The following is a 24,582-nucleotide window of genomic DNA, read 5'->3' on the forward strand; positions in this document are numbered from 1 at the left end:
ACCCATAATGGTTTCAAGTTTTCAACGGGCCAGGTCCTAATGTAAACAGCCTCAATCCAAGCCACCAACCCAACCCCCTTTAGCCTATTCCTGATTCTGGGCCACAAGAAGAAGAGGGCAACAACAACACCAACAACAAAGCATAAGTCTCAAAATGATTTGGGGTCGGCTAACATGAATCGTCATAAGGAACCGTCCATAAAAGAAAAAAAAAAAAAAAAGCATAGCAAGATTATAGAATGAATAAAATTTGGGGGAAAAGAAGGAATAAGTGTGAAAAGTGAGAAACAAAGAATACAATGATAAATTCAAGAGAGTTTACAAGAGTAGTGAAGGGGACAAAAAAAAAGAGGAAAAACATGTGAGTAAAACACATAAAGGTTTGAGAAGATATTAACTGCAAAACACGAGTTGAATAAATAATAAAAATACTAATATAACAAGAAGAAGAAGGCAGCAGACATGAAATAAATGCATAAAAGGACCCAAGAAAGAAGGGAGTTTAATCCAAGAGCCTCATACCTGCTGATCTTTGTAATCCAACACAATGTCTTGTTGCACCATCACTATCACAAGGTCATCAGCTTCCATCTGTTAAAAACATGAAATATGAACTTAAGTTTTATATTTATTTGAAAAAGTTCTATTTATAAATATCACCCCATGAAATTTTAAAAATAAAAAGTACAATAACAGAATTTTTTTGACAAAGTGATAACTTTCTAGTCAGGCAACAGAATGCACTTACCCCAGACCCCCACCTTCTGCTTACTTTCTCTTATCAGTACTTAGATCAAAGTATACAAGCTTAAATTGGTTTTTGCATAGCAACCAACTAACAATGTTTATGTGCAAAAGTATCAGTAAATTAGATAAAATCTCCTTGAACTAACTTTGATAAGATTTCTGCAGTATGATCTTGATATAGACCACACTATAATGTCTATAAAGCATCAGGTCCATGACCCATGATTTCCAACGGTTTCATCATATAGTTTTTGACAAGACTAAGAGACAAATTTGATGTACTTATATCAGCATCAAGACTTCATAAAGGCATAACAAACTAAGAGCCAGAGAAGATTCGGCAGAAAAATAGCATCCTAATGCCTTCAGCAAGTGGAGCTGATCAAAAACTCAAAACCAATCCCAAGTACCTTAAAAAGAAACACCAAAACCACAAACTTTTCCATCATTGCAGTCTATCATCCAGACCATACTCAAATTTGGACGAAAATATCCTAAAAGCATCCTCAACTAGAATTGCACGGTAAATACGAGGGAGAGCTACCTATCCTCTAATATTTGATGCAATAAAGGATTCTTCTATGTCAATTATCCAAACATTCATAGAACTCACTAACTTTTAGAGCGTACAGCTTTCCTATCAAAGCACACTTCATCACTCAACTTTTTCAAACCTGTCAATAAATTGATAAAGCAGTAGATACATATATCAAGTCCCAACAGTACATTTAATTAAGCTTGTAAACAAGCTAAGACAACTTGCTGTTATTCTAAGTCAACTCAGTCTTTAACTCAGCTTGAGAACTGCATAGGACAATCTTGAATATGTGATAAAGAAATCTTGAGAGGTCAGTGACCCTTGATGACCTACATAGTCTATTTTCTTTTTATAAACCATATGCAAATATTGATGTACATAATTTTTAGACATGGAGAGAAGACACCAAATACTCAATTTTATGAAAATTACGAAAAAGAGGTTTTAAATACATTGTACATCTCATAGGGACATTCTATGGAAAGCCTAGAAAGAATACCTGAATCTCTCACTAGGTAAATTGGCTAGACACATTACACCTAATTCTAAAAAATCCTATCTATCTTTTCCAATCATAATACCCATAAAATGGCCAGCAAGTTTACACAGGAAACCTGCACACAGTTACTGAATAAACCATTTCAACACTAAGTTTCCAAGAGCTGCTACCATATGTAGAAGCAAGCTTGCACTGCAAGTAGTAATGGTCATCTCCATTTAAAATAAAATAAACAAATGAGTTCTCCATCTCACCACTTAAAAGACATTAAGTATACAAATTAGGCTACAGCACTTCATTGCGGTGTCAGTCTGACTCTATGTGGAGCATTATCCTTCCAGGAAGAAAATATAGTTTTGCAATAAAAAGGCCCAAAGTCTTACGTGGGGGAGATACAACAAGAATTTACCATAAAAAAACTACAATCTGGAGTCAGAGATTTCTGTAAGGAAACAGATTGCAAACACCCAAAAGATTTGAAAGATTTCCTGACTCCAAACATCGAGGATACTTCCCAAAATAGAGGTAAAATAGAAGGAATACCAGCATTCATAACACTAAGATTAATATAGAAGCATGATTAACCAAGAAAAGGTAAATAAGTGTCAAATATGGATGGAGGATTAAGAAATATGAGCCAGGGGATGATGATTAAAGACATGGAGACCCAAAAAATTTCCAAGAAAAAAATTCTCTACCTAATACCAGACCAAACAAAAGGAAAGCGAGTTAATCATTATTCATTTATCAACATCATGAGGGCCTAAATCACCTCTTAGGGTGACCAAGGCGTCCCATCTCCTTCTCCTAGGACCAAAGCCCTTCCACAGTTCCACTACAGCTAAGCATAAAGATTCCTGTCCACTCTTTCATAAATCTACAAATCCTACCTGAAATGACATCAGACAAACTTAAAGACCTTACTTGCCACAAGGGTAGCATCTAAGATTGCCCTACTATCCGTAATTTTAATCCCAAGTGAGAATTATATTTCTAAATCACAACCCTAACACCAGTAAATAAGGCTTTAATCTCCTAACCTTATTTCAGAAACAAATTATATATTCTTGTTGAATCAGACTAGAAACATACTAGACCACGCAATCTTCTTATTATAGAGAAGAATAGAGCAAGACCCAAATTGATAATGATTTCCCTCACACAAATCAGCGTCAAATTACAGTTAAAGTTCAATCAGACCAGAATTAACCTTGATAAATTCATACAATACCTTATTTCAACTTTCAAGTGAAAAGAACAAAACCTAATTCCTAACCTCAAATGAATACAAGATGGAAGTATTCTACCCACGTTCTAAAATAGACAGTAATGCAGACGATTCCTAGGAAGCTTTTAACTCTAGCACTAAATTTGTACAAGATAATCATCATTCCCCTCCATATTGCACTAACCCCTAGCTCTCTAATGATCATGGAATCTTTATTCTCAATCTCTTTAAGGTAGCTCTTTGAAAAATAGGGCAAAAAACCTAAAGCTTTAACCACACACCCCCTTGAATTGTTTATCTACAACCAAATAAACTATACTAATTTTCCCTGCCATAGTAAAGTAAATCTGTTTTTACCATTTAATTCAATGAATTAATAGGCTCAAGAAAGCAAGTTAGTAAACAATTTCACAACCAAATGCATCACGAGATATGTATTCCAAATCAAACAATGTATCAAACAATTTTATTGCAGATAAGGTGATAATGTTAAAAAGGCTCAAGTACCTTCCTAGGATGAGAAAGTATCCCAATCAGTCATATGATTACAGAGGTTAACTCCCAACAGTAATAAGGAACCTAAGTAATATTTTTCTATTGGATATATTTCAACTCTTTAGTTATACGAGCGAACTTGAAGGGAAATGCTAGTTACAGATTAGGTTCATTGTTTAATTCTGGATAATCTCTGTCAACTCGTAATATAATGCAGGTCATTTTGTCCTGAAAAGCACTAGATCTGCAGTTTCAAATATACAACAAATATATTCTGTGTGCCAACGATTCAAGTATATCACACATATTATATACTCCACAAAAGGCATTGCTTAGCTCTCCATCTCAAATATTAAGTTTTTCCAAGAAAAATAAAAAATGTTCAAGCAGAAGAGTCACTCTGATACTGACTAATCAAGTTCGATTCTCTCCATCTCAGATATTAAGTTCTTCCAATAAAGATTAAATATGATCAAGCAGGAGAGTCAAGTTGATACTGACTAATCAAGTTCACTTTCAAGAATTTTAAATTAAACACAGAGATGTCTTTAAATGAGCTCAAAATAAGCTCAGAGGTAGTCAAGCTCAAGAGCACATTTAAACCCATATCCCAGCAAAGCAAATGCATCAGCTTAAAACACATAAAAGCACTAACAGACATAGAAAACCATTCCATAAACAGCGGCCAAAAAAACTAAATGGGAAGTCTCCATACCCAAGAGACCAATCGAGCAATTAGTGAATTCCTAGTCCTGCAATATTCTTGGTCTTTTAATTGTTTGTATGATTTGACAATCTGTTCCACGGCCAGTTTCTTTATTGTTTGTCTCTGTTTTTCTGTTAAATAAACATAAGATGGAACTTCGGGCAAGTCTTCGCAAGTTTCTTCACATGCAGATGTGTTTGAAACGGGAGGAGAATCTTCATCAGATTCTTGAATATATGAAGTACATGCAGCATCGGTTGGTTCTATTTTAAAAGATGTCAGAGTGATGGGGCTCTCATTGACCGCATGATCAGGAGAGAGTGCACGATTAACAAGCACATTAACATCTGAAGATGGTAATATCTCCCTGGATTCATCTGCTTCCTCTTCTTTTGGCATTACTTCGTTCTCAGGAACCAGAAGGGTTGAACTTTTCACATCAACTTCAGCATCAGGCACAAAATGCGAAGAGATGTGTTCGGTGATTGGTGCCGAAGTTAGTGAAGTGGTTCGATTAACAAAAGCAGGACCTTCCAATATAGATGAGACATGTGTAGCTTCCTCTGCAAGAGGAAGCAATGGAGCTTCAGAAGGCACTGCAACTCGCCTGGGATCCAAGCGTCTGGGATCCTGAAATCAGCACAGCCCACTAAGCTTACAGAAAGTAACATAAAGGCTCCCATATTGAAACATGACCAGCAAAAGGCATATACATATACTACCTCCGTTAACATTTACTTGCAACTTTGGGGTATTATTTGAGAGACATAAAATATTCCAAAGTTGCATGTAAATGTTAACGGAGGTAGTATATGATTGAAACATGACCAGCAAAAGGCAAGGTAGTAGCTAATCTCTCCATTCCACATTATCTGACCACTTAAACCACTTCAATACCACATTATTTATCATTTAAAATAACCAATCACTCTAATTTGTCAATTTAAGATTTTAAGTACCAAGCATAATTTATAGTTCAAGATACCTATGCAATAAGTGCCAACTTAATTTTTGTGCAAAACCTTAAAAAGTCAATTATTTGGAAATGGAAGGAAAGAACAAAATTTACCCTTCTTGGATCACGTCTAGAATCCACTTGGAGAGTGGCAGAGCCAGAGTAATCAGGAGGAGGTGTGCTAAATGTAACTGCTGCAGGAATGGAGCCTTGTTGTGCAGAAAGTGGTGGAAGGACAGGCAATGATGTACTATCAGTAATTTGTGCAGCACTCACAGCAGAAATATTTTGTGCATTGGAGGAAAGGGCCCCCTGCTTTGGTAAAGGTGCGGTCTTCGGCAAATGCTTCATATTGGTTATGACAATATCAGCTAACAGATCAGGATGAATTTGAGATATTAAAAGTTCAAGAGACTCGGCAGCCCTTTCGCCTTCTGCCAACAATGCAGCAATGACAGTAATCATTTGTTCAACAGGGTTCACATCATTATCCACCATGGGAGCTTCAGAAGGAACCCCATTAATAACAGGATTGTCATCAGCAGACCCATGAATCTGTACAAGATCAGGAGATCTTCCATTAGAAGTGTAACGCAAACGTTTTGAAGGCATTTCAACATCATTATCACGCTCCTCATTGTCCACAGGCAAAAGCTTCCTCTTTATTGGATCCCCTGAAAGCGGAAGCTGGGTTGATGACTGTTCTTCCTAAACATCAGATATCATGGGTTGATTAGTACACATGAATCAAAGTCAAAATATTGATTTCTACAGTCATTATCAGCACACACACACACACACACACACACACAAAAAGCAACCAACAAATTACAATATGAAATGTCCAGCATTGATAACATATTAATAGAACAGATCCCTCTGACAAAAATGCCATCATTCTGCCTTCCTGATAATGAAAAAGCTACATGCAGTTAAACAATTATACTAATAATATACTCCCTCCGTTTCTTTTTACTCGCAACAAATACTATAAATGGCCGTTACACATTACTTGCAACAAACTTATTTATTTCCTTTTATGGTAAGTTTTTTTGTGTGATTTTACAACATTATCCTTACTTTTTTTTCTAAAACCCCTAATTAAACTACTAATTTTTTCTTTTTAACTTAAGCATTTCTACCAAAATCATTCTCCTTCCATCTAATTACATCATCACCTTAATTGGCAACCACCACCACCACCACTTCTACCACCGGATCTCCACTCTATTTACCAAAAATTTCTCTCTTTGTTCATCTCCCCCGATCACCACCGCAACCACTGCCGTGTCCTGTTGCTGTTTTTCGCCGACTAGCCGACTCGCCGGAAGTCGTATATACTCTCTCTCTCCTCTTCTTGCCGTTTCTAAAGCTTAAATTTGAAGATTTTATGGTCACATTTAACCATGAAAACTCTAGATCTAGAGTTTTGATGGTTAAATTTGACCAATTAAAGCTTTAATTGATGATAGAGAGTTGTGGGTTTCTGATTTTTGGGTTTTGGGTTCGAGTTCGTGGTTGCGGTTTTTGGGATTGTGGGTTCGTGGGTTGTGGCCTTATGGGTTTTGGGGTTGTGGGTGGTGGGTTTCGGCGTGGTGGGTGGTGGATCTGGGTTCGAGGGATGTGGGTTTCGGGTTTGGGGGTTCGCGGGTTGTGGGTGGTGGTTCTGGGTCCGAGGGTTGTGGATTTCGGGGTTGTAGGTGGTGGTTTCGGGGTTGTGGGTGGTGGTTTTGGGTTCGTGGGATGTGGGTTTCAGGTTTCGGGGTTGTAGGCGGTGGTTTCGTGGTTGTGGGTGGTGGTTCTGGGTTCGTGGGTTGTGGGTGGTGGTTCTAGGTCCAAGGGTTGTGGATTTCGGGGTTGTAGGTGGTGGTTTCGGGGTTGTGGGTGGTGGTTCTGGGTTCGTGGGATGTGGGTTTCGGGTTTCGGGGTTGTAGGCGGTGGTTTCGTGGTTGTGGATTCGTGGTTTGTGGTTCGTGGTTCGTGGTTGTGGGATTTGGGTTTCATGGTTCGCGGGTTGTGGGCGGTGGTTCTGGGTTCGAGGGTTGTGGGTTTCGGGTTGTAGGTGGTGGTTTCGGAGTTGTGGGTGGTGGTTCTGGGTTCCTGGGATGTGGGTTTCGGGTTTCGGGGTTGTAGGCGGTGGTTTCGTGGTTGTGGATTCGTGGTTGTGGGATGTGGGTTTCGGGTTTGGGGGTTCGCGGGTTGTGGGTGGTGGTTCTGGGTTCAAGGGCTGTGGGTTTCGAGGTTGTAGGTGGTGGTTTCGGGGTTGTAGGCGGTGGTTTCTCGGTTGTAGGCGGTCTTCGTGCTGGGTCGAACTAGCGGTGGTGATAGGTGGAGGTGGTGGTGGTGGTATGGTGGTGCTGCTGGTGATAGGTGGTTATAATTGAAATTTTTTTTTTTTTAAGGTTGTATTAATTAAACACATGCCCTTATTTTTTGTTAATTACACTTACCATCTTTTGCCTAGGAGTCTGCAAACTACTAGTTTGTTGCGAGTAAAAAGAAACGGAGGGAGTACTCTAGTTTTAAAAAGAGGTTGAAAATAGTTTTTGAAGTACTGAAAATTGTGCAGCGTCACTATCAAAGTTCTAGTACAGAGAACAATCAAGGCCAAAAAAAAAAGTCAGAAACTCCGTGCAAATTCCAACACACATCTTGTCAATTCGTACAACAAATTCTATACCACACATACATTTGCTCTTCTTTTTAAGGTTTGGTAATTATAATTACAGTTGGTTAACATCTGACCAAAGCTAAAACACTTGCTGAACCTGTAAGACTTGTTGCTCTTGTAAAAAGGAACAAGCACATGACTTAAATATATACTGTTGAAGTGAGAGAGAGAGAGAGAGAGAGAGAGCAAGTCCACATTCAAGATTTGAAATTCGGATATAATTGCAAAAGTAATTTTGTGAGCAAAGCAAATGGTTTGTGGCAGTTGTAGCCTAAAATCAGTCACATAAAACTCCAAATTATTACAATGCATCAATGCCTTGATTAGTCCCACAATACTACCTACAAAAACAATTCATGCTGGATAATATATACTAACTTTGACCTGCGTGAAGTTTATGCGTTAAAATTGTTAAAATATAGTGTAAGTGGGGTTTGTTGGGGAATTCATGATATTAAAGATTAAAAATAAAATAAAAAATAAAGAGAGACAGTGGTTGAATAGTTTATGTACAGGTAATGGACGTGAGAGTAGAGAATTATTAAAAAAAGTGTTAGTGGGGTAAGAATGGGAACCATGTGAGGAGACAGCGATAATGAAACAGTGTAGTATATTTCCATTTCAGGAAGGTTTGCATTTAAAAAAAAAATAAAAAATAAAAACCTTGGGGGGAGTAGCTCTCAAAAAAAGACTTGAATAAGCACTAATCGGGAAAGATCCATATATTTTGGTGCAATCCTTAAATTCATGCCCGTACAGTATAAAATGGCATATGTTCAAGCAAGAGAAAATATCATCTTTACTCTATACGGAAAAGAGAAAAAAGGAAAAAAAAACATCAATATCTTTATCAACTCCTATCATACTTCAGAGAGGAGAAGAGAGCAATACCTTAACCATCCGGGCTTCTCGAGAAGAACGCTCATTATTTCTCATTAGTTTGTCAACTTGTCGAAGAACTTGATCAACAGCATCACCAGCATTCATTGAGCGCAATTCTTGAACTAATCTGTCCCTGGACTAGAAAATTTACCACCTTATCAGACAGATGCAGATTACATAAATCGCGCATAAGCACCAGAATAAACACAGATGCACAGAGACAGATATGTGCACATGCTCACAGGTATAATAGTTCACAAGCAATACAATTTAATCATATACCTTCAAGGGTTAAGAACAAAACCCCAATCATTTGTAAATACACCATATAGCATTGAGTTATATTAACTTTCACAATAACCCTTGAGGTATAATAACTTTCACCCATTAGTCCATTACCCTTACAGGGTTTGATGGAAAATGAGTTGGCAAATGGAAAAATATTTCCCAACTTGTTCCATTCTCCAATGTTTGTAAGGTGGGAATGGGAAATGTCTAGGGAGAGTGATAGTAATTGGAGATGAAATTGAGAAAGGTATAAATAAACTATATTCCCATTTATGAGAAGCAAGGAGGAAAGGAGTAGGTGAGGACAATTTAATAAATTGAAATATATTGCCACCATATTCCCATCAATGTACCAAACAATGCATTTGCAATATTTTTATGAATTCCGAGCACATTTTCCACCTTCAGTGCCCCAATTCCTATTTCTGCATACCAAATGACCTATTAATGAATTACAGAAAACAACTATTGTTAGGTTAGTTAAACCTATTTTCTTTTTGATTTAACAGGCAACCCTAAGCCTTGCTCATCCTACCAAAAATCCCTCAACATCTAATTTTTGTAAAACCAAAATAGCCATCGGCCTCCTCACCCTCCAATTGCGTTTATTCGTAAAAGCATGTCTTTTCTGATATCTTTTTTGTCAAATTCCTTACTTCTCACCTACTTACTCCTATCTTCCTTTTCTACTTTAGATACTAATCAGCTCATCGCACAATTTGAAACCACAAACCCTTCGTCGGGGGATTATGTTATTCACAACCATATAAAAGCAAGAATACCCTTCAGAGTTCTCAGCAATTAGATGCTTAAGCTTGCCAAGGGACTTCATTAACCACTTAATCACTTATTATTTAGGGCTAAACAAAATTCATTTACACCTACCATATGCAACCTATGCAAGATCTCAGTGACCTGAATCTAATTTTCCAGTCATTAGACCTCCTCCGAAGAGAAAGGGATCAAAAACACCCCAAAAAGAGTTTAGGGGAAATGGAGAAGTGCGCCTTTGAACTTTGGGAGGGGAAGAGAAACAGCAAATGAAGTGTGTCATGACTAATAACCTTAGGCTCCTGAAGATGATTGCGAATGTGAGCCAATGAAATTTATAACAGGATGTGATTACTTTTCATTCAGAGTGCTAATGAGTCAGTCAAATATATTGTTTTCAAAATAAAATAAAATAAAAAGTCAAATTTATTAAAATAATAAAAAATGATCTGCAGCTTGACTCATGAGTCATGAGCAATGATGAAAATGACTTTGAATTGTGAGATCCCCAGATGCAAGAAACAATTTGAAAATGCCAGGAGTATCTATTAACAAGTAATTTCCTACAAGCATACAATAAATAATGATTACCTCAATGAAAACTGGATGAGTACATCTCAAGAAGCCCAATAAGGCGCTTCTTACAGAATACTGTAGACTAGCAGCATGACCTGATCTGGTTTCAGATTTTGAATGGAAGTCAAGAAGTGCAGATAAAATGTGACCATAGTGCTCTGTTCTCTTTCTTGCAATAGAAGCCAAACTGCAATTGAGATAATCTATGATTAGAGATGAACAAATTGACCTAGAATTAGATGGAGAATCTGGTCGAAAGAACAGGAACACTAAGGAATTAGATGGAGATTCTTTCTTTTTCGAATGATGATCAGGAAATACTGATACAAGAAAAAGATTGAGGAGTCTTACATACAAATACAGATTAAGAACCACTTCATCACGACCACAAGCAAATAGCTCACCAAAAAAGGATGGCGACAAACAAAATAATAATAATGGGGAATCTTAACCACTGAAACAAGATAGCAAGATGATACTCATAAAACACTGAAAAATAAGATAATTCTACCAAAACCAAACAAAGAAATAACAGTGTTTAATAACTGGAATGATTTAAAAACTCTGTTTCAACTTTCAAGAAAGAGGGAAAGGAACCGAAATAACTTATAATATGTGTTTGGGGGGCTCTGAGGATACTCTGTTCTCCTTTTTGTGAGTTCTTTAGTTGGATGTTCATATAATTTTAAAATAATAAAAAAAGAATACTTTGTTAATTAAAACAGAGAGAGGAAATCGCTAAATCAAAAACTACGATCCAATCATGATTTATAACAGCTAAACCCAAACCCAAAAAGTACACCAGTGGAAACACCAGGAAAAAGCAGGAAATATTGCTCAATTTCAACAAAAATACCAAATAGATTATGCACTAACCAGCTTAAAATCATAACCACAATTTTTACACATACAAAAACCAAACAACTTCCCAAATCAATGAGGATCTATAAACAATGAAAAATAGTCCCTTCCGCCAACTACATGAATATGAAAAATCAACCGAATAGTAGTACAGCCTCTATAATTAATATAGAATACAGCATGTGGAATTCTGCAGAGATGACCAACCAGCATGTATCCAGTTAACTAGAAAATTAGAAGGTTTGCAGTGTTCATGATAGCAAACAAAGCCTTGTCTTAACCTATCAAGACTAGCAGAGAAATCAATTGTACAGATGTATGAGCAATATTTCTTTTAATAATGTGTATATCAATAAAATTTTGATAAAACAAGGAAGCAGAAAATTCCAGATAAAATGTAATGAGTAAAAGAGAAAGTCAAAGGAAATTCTACTTGGAATTCTTCAAAGGTTCCAAGGAATGGCAGAAAATCAATGGCGTATGGAACATGAATCAAGAAATATAAAGCAGAAATGAGATCATGGATTTAGGTAACAAGCATCCAATATTATAAAACTTGTTATCCAGGCAACAAACATAACTTTGCAAGGACTCCCAGTTCACACGAAAACAAAAATTGACCCAGGGAACAAGCATCTTATAGTATTTAAGGTGAAAGCTACCAAAGTGGTAACATTGACTAAAAAAATCAGTTATAAATACACCAGTTTATAAGCCATGACCCTGTCTCCCACTCTTCAGTCTTAATTAATCTATAAAATTTACAAGACAGAAAAGCCAAATTGCCAACTTTGTTAATCGTAGTATTCATTTCCAACTAAATTCATTGCATATGCTTCAAACATAAATCAACAATAGCCATCAGGGAACTCAACTTGTAACTGCTACAAAAAAAAACAGAGTTACATAAATAGACACATTCACCAGCTTTCCTGCACAGCATAAAGAGCAGAGAACCCCAAATACCTACACACAAACAAATCGCTGCAGCAAGCCACAAGGCTCCCCACTACACACAATTTAATTCAGATACACCACCTTTGTCAAACTGCAATAAAATGTTCACAAACCCATCTCATATCCTCCAGACAAATACATCTGGCTTGTATTGAGCATTTGTGCGCATTTCTTTTTCTGCTTCTATTTGTGAATATAGGGAAGAAAAAGAGATACCAATTCTAGCCATAATACAGAGCCATCATCTTATCTACCTGAAGCATGTACAGATGAACCAATACTCTCTTAGGTCTGGACATCATTGCACCAGGACCAAATTACTAAGTTACTTTCAACTACCACTCTATTCAATGCTAGCACCTTAAATAATTAAATAATGCTGCTGCAAGTACCTTAACAAAAAACTATTCCCAAATAAGATTAAGTATTTCAAAGAGCACGGCTAAAGCTAAGTTGCCTTTCTCCTATTTTGTGGATAAAAGATTGTTTACAGAAAAGCACAAAGGATCAGGTATAAACACCCTTACCAAGATATGGAGGCCTTAACATCATTTTTAGCTGGTAAAACGATATACATACACCTAACGGCTAACAGGATCAAGTAGATTAGAATTGTTTTGATGCAAAAGACAGAAAAATGTAATACGAAAATCTAGAGATCAGAAATGCAACCAATACAGGAGACATGTAAACAAATAAAAATGATAAATCCAATCCCCAAGACTATGTGCAAAGATCAATTCTCTCAGGGATACATGTAGATCAGATGAGCAACTATGGTGCTTCACGTATGAGCCTGAGCACACACACAAATACTAGTTAGCTCTCTAAGGTCAAAAGAGGCCATTAGTCAAACATAACCCCTTAAACTAAAATTATCACTACCTATGAAGTTTGAACCATGTATTTTAGACGCAAACATACACATCCTGCTTTCCACAGGTTTACTACCATTAATAGTCTACCAAATGCTGACCACTAGGGGCTTTAATGAAACCATCGAATTTGGAATATGGTAAAGTAAACCCTGGGTATGCTCCTCAAATTCGGCTACAGGAAAAAAGCATTGGTCTATCAGATAACTTAATGGCATGTTAAAAATGATTAAACTCTAAGCTTGAAAATAAGTGTACTCTTCCTAGCTTTCTTTGCTCAAGTTTTTCAGGAATAAAAAACATGCTGCATCATCTTACAAAAAACAAATCACCAAAAAATAAAGCCATGAACCAGTACCTTAATAAATTCACTTCAATCAATGGTAACTTATAGCATATAAACTCTATTTATGTATCCCTTGAGTAATGACGAAAACATAAAAACAAGGAACTCAAGCTGTTATATCCTCATTTGTCAGTAATTACAGATCTGAACTGGGTTTTAAACATCAGGATACAGAAACCTGAGACAAACTCCCAGGCCAGTACAGTGACAGAATCTAATACTGGTTCAGAGCAACTTTATTTAATCACTGATCAACTTAACAATCATAACTTCCCTATACCAATATTATTATTTGCAAACCTTCTAGAAGTTCACTTAGAAAGCAGGATAGGGTAACCGATTAGAAAACAATGTTAACCATTTGCAGGATTAAATGTTCTATATTTATTGAGTGAAAACAGTTGACTAATTGTTGCTACGTGTGATTTATTATATTTTATATCCCCCTCCCTGGCAAAAGAATCTTATATAGACTTATCAAGTAAGATTTGATGACATCTGAAGTTTTTAAGAAATTATATTCAAGCCAAGACTCGAAGAATCATTTGTAAATTGAGACTCAGATAGTAAGAAATAGAAGCCCCCTTTTTTGTCAACTACTGGGTACAAAGATAAGAACATACATAGTTCAATTCTGCCAACTTCTAACAAACACCACTTACAATAATTCACACAATACAAAAGCAATGGCGAACAGGTGCTATACCAAGTGAACCAAAATATATTTATTTATTATAGGTTATTAATGTGTATGGACAGTAAAATTAATATATACATCCATCAAAAGAAAAAGAAAAATCAAACTATCAGCTGTAAGCAAATTCAGTAGAATAGCCTATAACAGTGGCCTGAAAATGGTCCTTCAAATATTTAAAAACATTATTGCTGCTTGACCACCAAATTCCTCTCAAAAAAATGACTGCTCTTTCCTACATCATTTCAACTTCTATTGCTGTCAACAGCTTTCACATCAACTAGGACCAAACACTGAATGAAAGTGCTGCCTAGTATTGCCTAGCCCTGCATCTTGATATTCTGACCAATTAAAGCAGCAGCTTCAAGGAATTACCCAATGCCAATTAACGCCACTCAAAGATGCTGGACAGCATGCTGCACTAATGCATCAAAAGAGAAGTTGATCCATACTACACCACACCTGCTCTGAGCTTTGAATCAATCATTTTAAAAAGAAACAAAGTTTTCATAACATGTACAGATATTCAATGTCTTCATCAATCTGAAGACAATTATTGAAATCAGTAAGAGTTAAGACATCATAATACCATGTAACATCAACTTGATGAAACAAGATAAGTAAACTGCCGAAGTGGCCAGCAATGTCCTGAACAAAAATTAAAAATTTACACATTGTCCAACTCTTAAAACTCTACATCAAACTTACACAACGTAAAACATATTGACGACAAAGACAAACAAGAAATAAAAGTACCATATTTTGATACTTCATCTGTTAAAATCACTTGAATACCATAAAGACAATATGGACTAGCAGATAACTATCAAAAGATCTACCACTCTAAATTCTACATCCACTAAAAAAATCAAAACTGTTCCAAGTATCTAAAAGGGAGTCAATCCAAGATACAGAAGAGGCCTTGACAACAAACACGGAAAAAAAAAAAAAAAAAAAAACAGAATTAACATCTAGAGCATAAAACCAATTTCAACCCGCTTGACAAAAACTTCAGCAGAGTTTGCAGAGAGGCACAAGAGATGTTTGTACAAAACCACATTCAACAAAGCACAACACTTTTCCAAGATTTTTTTAACGTCAAAGACATCAACTGAGCATACCAAAAGCAGAAACATTTCACACACTTTATAGAAAGAAAATTGATTTCAGATGAGTTATCTAGCAGCTGATAGAGTAGTAAAAAAAAGTAAGAAAAAAAAAACACAAAGAACACTGCAAAACAAGCATATTAAAGAGCTCCTGAAAACTATTCAAGGTCATCAAAGGATATTTTACCCATACAGCTAGAAGGACAGACATATTTCTGGATGCATTAGTCCTAAAAATGTAACTTTAATTTCAAGTCTCCAAGTATCTTTGCCAAGTTCCCTACTTGGACAAGATTCAGGAACAGACACTGGGAGAGACCCTTCAATCTTTCTTACAGCGGATTACAAAAATGATTAAAAAAACAACTAATACTTTTACCGTTCCCCTAATATTGCAACATGGGGAGGGACACGGATTTTAAGAAGAGAGCAATAGAGAAGAATAAAGATAAGGAACATGTGATGAGGAGAGATAAAGAGAGAAAACATGTGCAAATAGGGAAACATTGCAATATTTATGAAACTTCCTAAAATGGTAATGTTGCCATATTTGTGGAACGGAGGAAGTATATCGTTAAATACTCAATTTCCATCAACAGAAACAGTGCAATACTGCTAATGCCATAGTCATGTAATGTTTATACAAGATTAGCAATCCTGCCTATTTTGCAAAGACCCACATACTCACTCTGATAATCGTATTTTAATAGGTGAAATCTGCATTCCAAAACATGCTTGCATTTTAATTTTCCCCCAATAAGCTACCTCGATTCATTTTATCAATCAATTTTAAAGAGGCTTAAAAACGAAGTGACCAGATACATCTAGTGTTCAACATGATAATATGAAGCAAACAAATTGTAAAGATAGAACAAATGGAGCTTACCAATTGACAATGGTGATTGTCAATGGACCAGGAATGCTACTGGATGATCGCAACATATCTAATAAACTGGTGAATAGCCTATTTGCTTCTGATGCAAGTTTAGCTAGATCTAGAACTGGATGGTCATTAGCCAACCATGAGATATTGAATCTATGCTCCTTACCTGTCAGCCATTATGCAAAAAAATACAGCTTAAATAAATAAATAAAGGCATCTAAGGCAATTTGGACAGTAAAAGGATTGTAACAGCCAATAATTAATGGCTTTACACTCTTAAAGTTCTTAATATCATCACATATTACTGAATAATTTCATAACAAAAATAAGAATGGTTAAAATTTCAATGCTGATACTTAAAAAAATTTCCTATGTAAAAACTGTTAAATTTTTACATAATTTTTTTTTATAATAATTGATGGCATAAGCAATGAAAATTGATAACTTGCAAAATAATGACAAGATGAAGCCAATTTCCAAAATGACCAACATTTTCAGAAAAAGTCAAGTACTAAGAAAGCAATTGTGAAAGTCAAACATGGTGGCTATAAGCACCAATAAAAAGACGATCCCCAATAGAATACCTCCTGAGGTCAGTCTATTAGTATTAACTGCATCTGGTGTAAATAGCAATATGCAAGTTTCCAAAAATTTCAGCGCCAATAACCTTGTCCTCACAGCAGCTGCCTACACAGTACATGCAAATAAAAAAATAAAAAATAAAAAAGATTGGAAAAGGACAAATTCTCTGAAACGGCATAAAAATTGAACTATGTCTACACGTCATCAAAATGACACTACTAACTAACATGCCTATTACAACATTAAAATTTGAGATGGCATACATAACACATACTGATTTTATGATTAAAACATGATAGCGCAAATAAAATATAAAGCAAAAAAGCCGTTATAGCATCAGAATAAGTAGTGTGCAAGATAAACAAAATGCACTTCCCCCAAATAAGCTAAGAAAATACATGGTAAAGTACAAAAATAAAATTGATGTACATAGCATAAATTAAGCACAAAAATGAACAAAGATCCAGAAGTCTATACTATATAATCAGTAGTATATAATCAAGCAATTATAAATTTAAAAAAAAAAATAGTAATAATATAAAGAATTGTTTAACAAATCGAAATTACCACCTCACTAGTTAAATGACTGTAATCTATTCAAGAGTTTGTATGCAGCGATATTACCTCAAATACAAGAGAAAATACTGCATCCTTGAACTCAATCATCTGCATCCACGTCTCCTCAACCCACCTCTCAACTTTATCATGTCGGTGAAACTGCAATATTCAATACAAGCATCAAATATTTCTACCTGACAAAGTCACCAGAACCCAAGGAAAACCTCAGTTGTGGAGATGAAAACCCCTAAAAGATATGAATGATAAACAATTGTGAACAGCATATAACCCAATAATTTTGCCAGACTTGATACATAAGGGGAACAGTGCAATGATAAAATCAGTTATGCTGGACCAAATTAAGGAAAAAAAATTAAGCAGAAGTAGCAGAAATTACAGGAGACAAAAAAGTCTGAAAAGGAAGACAGAACTTAAAGCATGATCCGGCCTTATGCAATTGCTAACTTACTAAATATTAATTAAAGTGTGATAAAACAACCTTAAGTACAAGTCCACTAATCTAAGGTTTTAAAATAACCTTACAGCTAAATCATGAAGTGAAAGAGTTGCAAAGAAGAAAAATATGTACTCCATATTAAACAGGGAACTTGGGACTTTTATCTTTTTTAATAATTTAATAATTGAGATGATGGAAGGAAATATGCAGACCTGCTGAGCCAACTCCTGAAGTGTAGAATAAAAGAATTTTGTGCCACTAACAATAGCTTGACAAGCAACACCAGGATCTTCATCCTTTAACTGCGCCAACAGGGCTGGCACTTGCATGTAAGAATGCTCCAACACTCTCAACCCAACCTCTTCCATTACACTGCCACAAAAGCATTAACACACTACTCAAGAAAAGCACATCAGCATCACCCTCGTGACCTCGTGATGATCGAATGAATTAATTAAATGCAACCTGATCCCTCAAATGACACAGAAGCTATTACTGATAAACCTTTCACCGACTCATTGCATAATCAATGCCTGTCTGTCCTTTCTTAAAAAATAAAAATAAATAAATAAATAAATAAATAAAAAAGCGCAATTGTTTGATAATCTAGTCCATTACAATCCAAAGGTTTGATAATACCAAATAATTCGCAATCTTCAAAACCGAAAACTAATTTAGTCCAATAAACTTAAGACAGAAACGCTTAAAGTGTAGTTATAGATTATAATGCAAAAGTACCTAATCATAAACTAGCTCTGAACATAACATGAATACCTAAAAGAGTTTTACAATCAATAAGTAATCTGTAAGAAAACTGCAATCAACCACTCTTATATTAGTAATAATTGAAAAACACAAATTGCAACCAAATAACAAAAGGTTATAGGCTCGCAACGCATGCACACACAAACTCCGAAACTACTCAGAATAACAGCCCAAGAATTCCCTTTTTATCACACCAGAATTCTCAACCACAGTCTAATAGCTGAAAAGATTAACACATTTCTTAGTGTCAGACCATTCCTAAGTTAGGGAACGAGGAGGGCGGAGAAAAGGTCCAATTTTTCATAGTTCCGTCGTGCAATAAAGGGTTACAATTTACAAACGTCAAATGTCCAAATTTAACTCAATTATCAAATTAGGCTCCAAGAATCAGATAATCATTCTACTTGGTTGAGAAAATCAATGTAAAATTACACATGGCAAAATTCTAGCAACAAAATCGATAGTTAAATCTTTCATATCCCCAGTAATTATAACCAAAGTTCAATAATCCACCTTAGAAGAACCCTAAATTAACCATACTGACAATTGACAATTAAAATTAACGATAAACCCTAGATTGTGAAATTGATACACGAAGATTTAAAAAAGAAAAGAAAAAAAAATTACCTGAGAAGGCGTTTCAATGGAGCAGAGAAAGCTAAGAAGGCGCTTCAATGGAGGATTCAGAGAACGCGGTACAATGGAGGACAAAGAGAGAGAGAAGAGGGGAACAGCGTAAAAATGAAAAGGCTCGAAAAATAAAAAATGAAAAGGAAAGAGGGAGATTCACACACACATATAATACGGGCAATGCCCGATATTGGACGGACTGTCCACTATCAGGGGTAAAATAGTGATTTTAATTGATATTTTTTTTTTTTTTTTGACAAGTAGCAAAACATAGGAAAGCCAAGAGTAGGATTCGATTCAATTCAATTCCTAACTTCCTTCTCTTACAAACAATTCAGTTCAACTCACTTCGGTTGATCTCAGTTCAGTTTTGTTCGGCTCATTTCAGTAAATGAGAACAAGTCATTATGCCCATTTTTCCAACCTAGCCTTTTGGGCTAAGAACATCCCTTTGTACTTTATTACATCAAAAATAAACTAGAGAAAGACTAGTACATTGGATATCTTGGGCAAGCCGACGTACTTCCTATGGCGATGCCTTGGGCTATTGAATGACCTTAGCTGCTTCCATGCTGTCCGTACAAATCTCAACTGATGTACCAAACTGTCGTGCCTGAATGAAGCCTTCTTTAACGGATGCTAATTCGTCTTGAAGTGGTGAATGGGCCATAATTAGGGCTGGCAAAAGCTGACCCAACCCGACAACCCTACCCGAACTGTAACACCCCCAAAATTCGAGTCTTTTTAAAACAATAAGAGTAACCTTTTTAACTTTCAAAATCCAACCATTGAACTCTGAGAGTGTTACTGCTACACTTATTTTCCGTAGAAAATAAATGCAAAGCAAAAATGAAATAATAATTAATAAACTAAGTGGTCTAATTGGTGGCAAAATAAAATAGTCATTACATCAAAAATGCAATTATTTTTAAACCAATAGTTGAAAGAAAACATTTAAATTCGGAAATAAACTAAAATGTCTTAGCTACTGTAGACACCTAAAAATGTCTCCTCAAAACCAAACCCGATGATGAACAACCTTTCACCGCCACTATTGGTCGGGTTCAGTATTTAATCCCGAAAGTGCTTTAAAAAATTGTGTTTAATTAAATTCATTTTTTTGAATAGTCCATGGATCAGTCTTGATGTTTGGTCAAAGCATAGATTTTTTAATTTCAGCCCAAACCTTTTTTTTATTATTTTAATGTTTTATTATTTATTTTGGCCCAAACCTTTTATTTATTTTATTTACTTATTTTCTTATTTTAGCCCAAATAATAATAAATCAGAAATGGCCCGAAATTATCAATCGGCACTTAAAATGCTGAACGAAATTAGGGTTAAAAATGAATTTAGACGAAAAAACAGACAAAAATTCCCGCGTCACGGCAATAGTCCACCGTGTCACGGGAAACTGTCCCGTCTAACGGTGGGATTTCCCATGACACGGGAAACCTGCTGTGACACGGGAGTTTCCGTGTCCGTTTCGCGTAAACCCTTCACGCGTTTTATTCCCCGTACCCTAAAATATTTCCCGCGTCACACAACTGTTCACCGCGTCACGGGAATTTTTCCCGTCTAACGGTGGGAATTCCCGTGTCACGGTACACAGTGCCGTGTCGCGGTATACTTTTTTAGGGTTTTTATCATTTTAGGGTTCCGTGTGTTCCCTCAGCACATTTTTTCTATAAATACCCCCTCATTTCTGATGTACGGGGCATCAATTAATTCTCTATTTTTCTCTCTTCTATGCTCTAGCCTAAACACTAGCCTACCCTTCTTCTTTCAAAATTCCTTCTTCAAGTAATCCAAGGAATCCATACTTTACTCGTGGTTCTAACCTTAAGTCAAGGCCTGAAAGGTAGAACTGTTTGAGGGTTTGGCCCCAAATCAATTCTATTTAATTTAATTTAATTTAATTATTGTTTTATTATTATTTCCTTGAAGTTACTAACTCGTTTATTATTTTATAGTTGCAAGCAAATAGAATCAAAGTAAGAATTATGTTCCTTTTATTTCTATTATTTTTCTAACGATTTTATATTGTTGAAATTATGGTTAAATTGCTTCCAATATTAATGTTTATTCTATTATTGTTATGATCACCATATTGCATGTTTAAAGGGAATATGTAATTGAAACTCTCGCCTAATAAGATAATTTGGACAACCGGTTTAGGATCCTTTTTAATCTTGTTGTTTAATCAAGTGATCACGATATTTAGAATTATGTGTTGCATTAATATTAAACCAATTTAGCGTAAAAATAGTTTGGAGCGAATTGAATATTTTGTTTGTATGCCTTTGAGATCGCAGGAATCACTTTTCACAATAAGAATCGAGTAGAGGCCAATACGGGCGAATGTGACTCCATAACTCACTTCATACCATCATCCCCGATCCTCCTTTCGTGGTTCCGAACCATATGAAGTTAGTAATCTCATGGATTATGAATGGGGTGTAACCTTCACGGGTCAATCGTTGTTGCCTTCGTTGTCCCTTTATCGTGGTTGCATTTTGATGAGTCTATTTTATATATATTTTTATTCCCCGTCCCACAGTCATATTTGTGCTTATTTTAGCTCTGTGGAGCTATTTTTATTACTAATATACGTTTTCTAGTGTTTTTGTAGATTTGGTATTATTTTGCAGGAATTTGCAGATTTATGATAATTTCTAAGTTTATTAAGCCACTATGAAGACATTAGAGTCGGATCGTATTTTATAACCGTATATTTGAAGCTTAAAGTCGAGCTAACTAATTTGATTCGAGGATTAAAGGCTTGGTTCGTCAGAGTACTAATTTTATTACAAGTCCAATACCGGATATCAAGACAAAGGATATTGGGTCAATTCGTATGAAGCCCAATTTATAACCCAAGAAGCATATTTGTTGCTGCCAACTTAGGCGAAATTGACGGGCCCGATCGGATGGACTAAGGGCCCGATCGGGCGAGTGTTTGTTGCATTAAGTCGGTTTGGCAGTTTGCTATATAAACCGAAGTTCGAAACAACCAGGGGTAGTTTTTTAGATTTTTTTCTTTGTTTTCTTTTACGGAGCTTTTAGGATAGTTTTAGGAGAAAAACTTGTAATTGTTTTCTTGAGTATTAGTTGACTTTAGGATTAGTTCACGCAGCTTTCTTTTCTTTTTCTTTCTTATTTTTAAGCTTTGATTATTAGCTCTGAAGTTTTGTGCTGGGAATTAAGATTATTACGTTCTTATTAGTTATTACGTTCCTTCAAGTTGCTCGTTGAATATTTTTATTTAAACTTAATTATTATTGCTTTTGTTTCATTCATACTAGTTTTATTATTATTGTTTTGAGTATGTTTGTTTTAATTGCCTTTATTAGTTTAGTTTCTATCATGTGTGAGTAGTTTTATTTCTAGGGTTTATGGGGATCCATAAATAATATGAAGGGGTAATTTATTGTTGTTAATTGTCAATGCTAGATTAATTTCCTATTGATTGATTTAATGCTCTGTGACTAGATTAGGCCTTATCTTTTATGCATGAGTTTGACAATATTGATTCGAGATTCGACAGATGAGAATTGATGTTTAGGTCTAGTTTTAATAGGCAGGTTAATTTATAAATGGTTAGGTCGAAATTCGAAAGATGAGATTTAATACCGGTAAATTAATTGTGTGATTATAATACGTAGCGAAAGCCCTTTATAATCTGATTAGTATATGCATTGATGAATGATTATTATATTCTACCCTGGAATATTATTTATTGGGGAACCTATGCCTTGGATCCTTTTTTATATTATTTTCTCCTTATTCTTGATCTCTGTAGTTTAGTTTATCATTCAAATATAAATATTGGTTACCTCATAGTCTAGATTATAATAGTTAATTAGGAATAGAAAGATCCGTTTCTCTGTGGATTCGACCCTACTTCCCTATCTACATTAGTTAGAGGATTTAGGAATTACTTTTGATTTGGGGATACGACTTTACCCTGTCACATTTTATGATCCGTGAACGGTTTACAAGTTCCTTAAAAACTTGTGTGCGGCTCCCTACTTTCCTTGTCCCTAATCGTATACGTCAATTCCCACTTCCTATGAGTGCCAAGCATATTCACACATGCTCTAACGTAGGTGCACTTCGAGCGACGCCTACAATTTGGCGACTCCACTGGGGAGGATTCTTGGTTATTTAACGATTTGAGTGATCGGTATTTAATTAAGATGAGTGGATGAGACTTGAAAGATTCTTGAAAAATATTCCTGTGATTAATTTGGAATTTTTTCATATGCATAGACGTTTTAACGTCGCATTTAGGTCTGTCCCGTAGGAGAAATTGAATAACTTGATTGCGTATGAAGGAAAACGGGGTACCAGTTAGATTTTCTGACTGTCGTGTCACGGTACAGTGCACCGTTTGGCGGTGTGCGGTACCGTGGCACGGGAATCTCTGCCGTGTCACGACAGTCCTAAAATCAGTCCGGTGGCTTGTTTTATCTTCTCACAGTCAACTTCCTTCGATTTTTCTGAAAAAACGTGTGTGTTCTACATGCGTCTTAGCCCCCGGGGATTTAAGCTCTATCAACCAAAAAACGCTCATGACAATAAGGGTTCATCCGAGTTATTAAATCCACCCAAACCATGGAGTCGAGTTCGGTTTCATCACGAACTCGCGGAGTCGCCTGTTGGCATACACCCTCAAGGGAGGCTGCCTTGCTAACGCGTCCAAACTCTTAACCATGGTACCCTTTTGACACCAAATAAACCTGACCATAGTCGAACATAGAACTTGATCTTAGGTTGTGAACTATTCTTTGCATCATTGTGCCTACGTGTTTTATGTTTGGTCGTTTTGATCTTAACCTTAACGATCTTTCTTTGTCTATGGTGGATTATTTTATGACTAACGATTGCCAATGGACCGTAATCACTTAGTAATTAGCAAAAAAAAAAAAAAAAAAAAAAGAGGGTTGCCGCGACACGGGATTGTCCACCATGTCACGACACAGTCCACCGTGGCGCGGTGGAATTGCAAAAAAAAAAAAAAAAATTGCTGTGCCACGGGAAACTCTACCGTGTCACGGCAAATTTCCACCGTGGCACGATGGACCTGCAGCAAAAAAAAAAAACATGTGCCACGTCAGCATCCATCGTTGCACAGGAAAGTTTACCATGTCACGGCAATTTCCACTGTGGCACGGTGGATTTCCAAAAAAAAAATAAAAAAAATAAAAAATCCCGTGCCACGTCAGCATCCACCGTGGCACGGGAAAGTTTACCGTGTCACGGCAATTTCCACCGTGGCACGGTGGATTTCCAAAAAAAAAAACCACCGCGTCACGGCAGCTTGTCCCGTGACACGGTACAGTTTTCTGTGTTAGGTGCCCTTGAAATAAGTCTAGACAGCTTTTTTTAAGTCTTCCGTGTTAATTTGGTCCTCGCGTCAGTCATTTTGGTTATTGTTCACATGTCTAGCCATACGATCATACCACGAGTCTTATAACATCACATAGTCACTCACGAGTCAAGTATA

The 24,582-nt window shown here is 36.0% G+C and overlaps 1 protein-coding gene across 2 annotated transcripts in view; it reads right to left on the reverse strand.

Moving 5' to 3' along the window:
* The window catches only part of LOC110685469, a 31,376-nt gene extending 12,034 nt beyond the window's left edge, over positions 1-19,342 (reverse strand). The window contains exons 1-10 of one of the 2 annotated variants that reach the window (XM_021862000.1): positions 19,071-19,342; positions 17,891-18,050; positions 17,288-17,380; positions 16,666-16,768; positions 16,085-16,247; positions 10,372-10,543; positions 8,731-8,859; positions 5,283-5,876; positions 4,223-4,843; positions 523-591 (exon numbers count right to left, since the gene is read on the reverse strand). In XM_021862000.1, the coding sequence (XP_021717692.1) occupies positions 523-591; positions 4,223-4,843; positions 5,283-5,876; positions 8,731-8,859; positions 10,372-10,543; positions 16,085-16,247; positions 16,666-16,768; positions 17,288-17,380; positions 17,891-18,046 (2,100 nt within the window). In that variant the 5' untranslated portion in view covers positions 18,047-18,050; positions 19,071-19,342. Of the gene's footprint in view, positions 1-522; positions 592-4,222; positions 4,844-5,282; positions 5,877-8,730; positions 8,860-10,371; positions 10,544-16,084; positions 16,248-16,665; positions 16,769-17,287; positions 17,381-17,890; positions 18,073-19,070 lie in introns of both variants that reach the window. The other variant, XM_021862001.1, reaches the window with a different exon arrangement.
* Between the last annotated feature and the right edge of the window lie 5,240 nt (positions 19,343-24,582).

This window comes from Chenopodium quinoa, unplaced genomic scaffold (assembly GCF_001683475.1).
Source record: "Chenopodium quinoa cultivar QQ74 unplaced genomic scaffold, ASM168347v1, whole genome shotgun sequence".
In the NCBI taxonomy this organism is placed as follows: domain Eukaryota; kingdom Viridiplantae; phylum Streptophyta; class Magnoliopsida; order Caryophyllales; family Amaranthaceae; genus Chenopodium; species Chenopodium quinoa.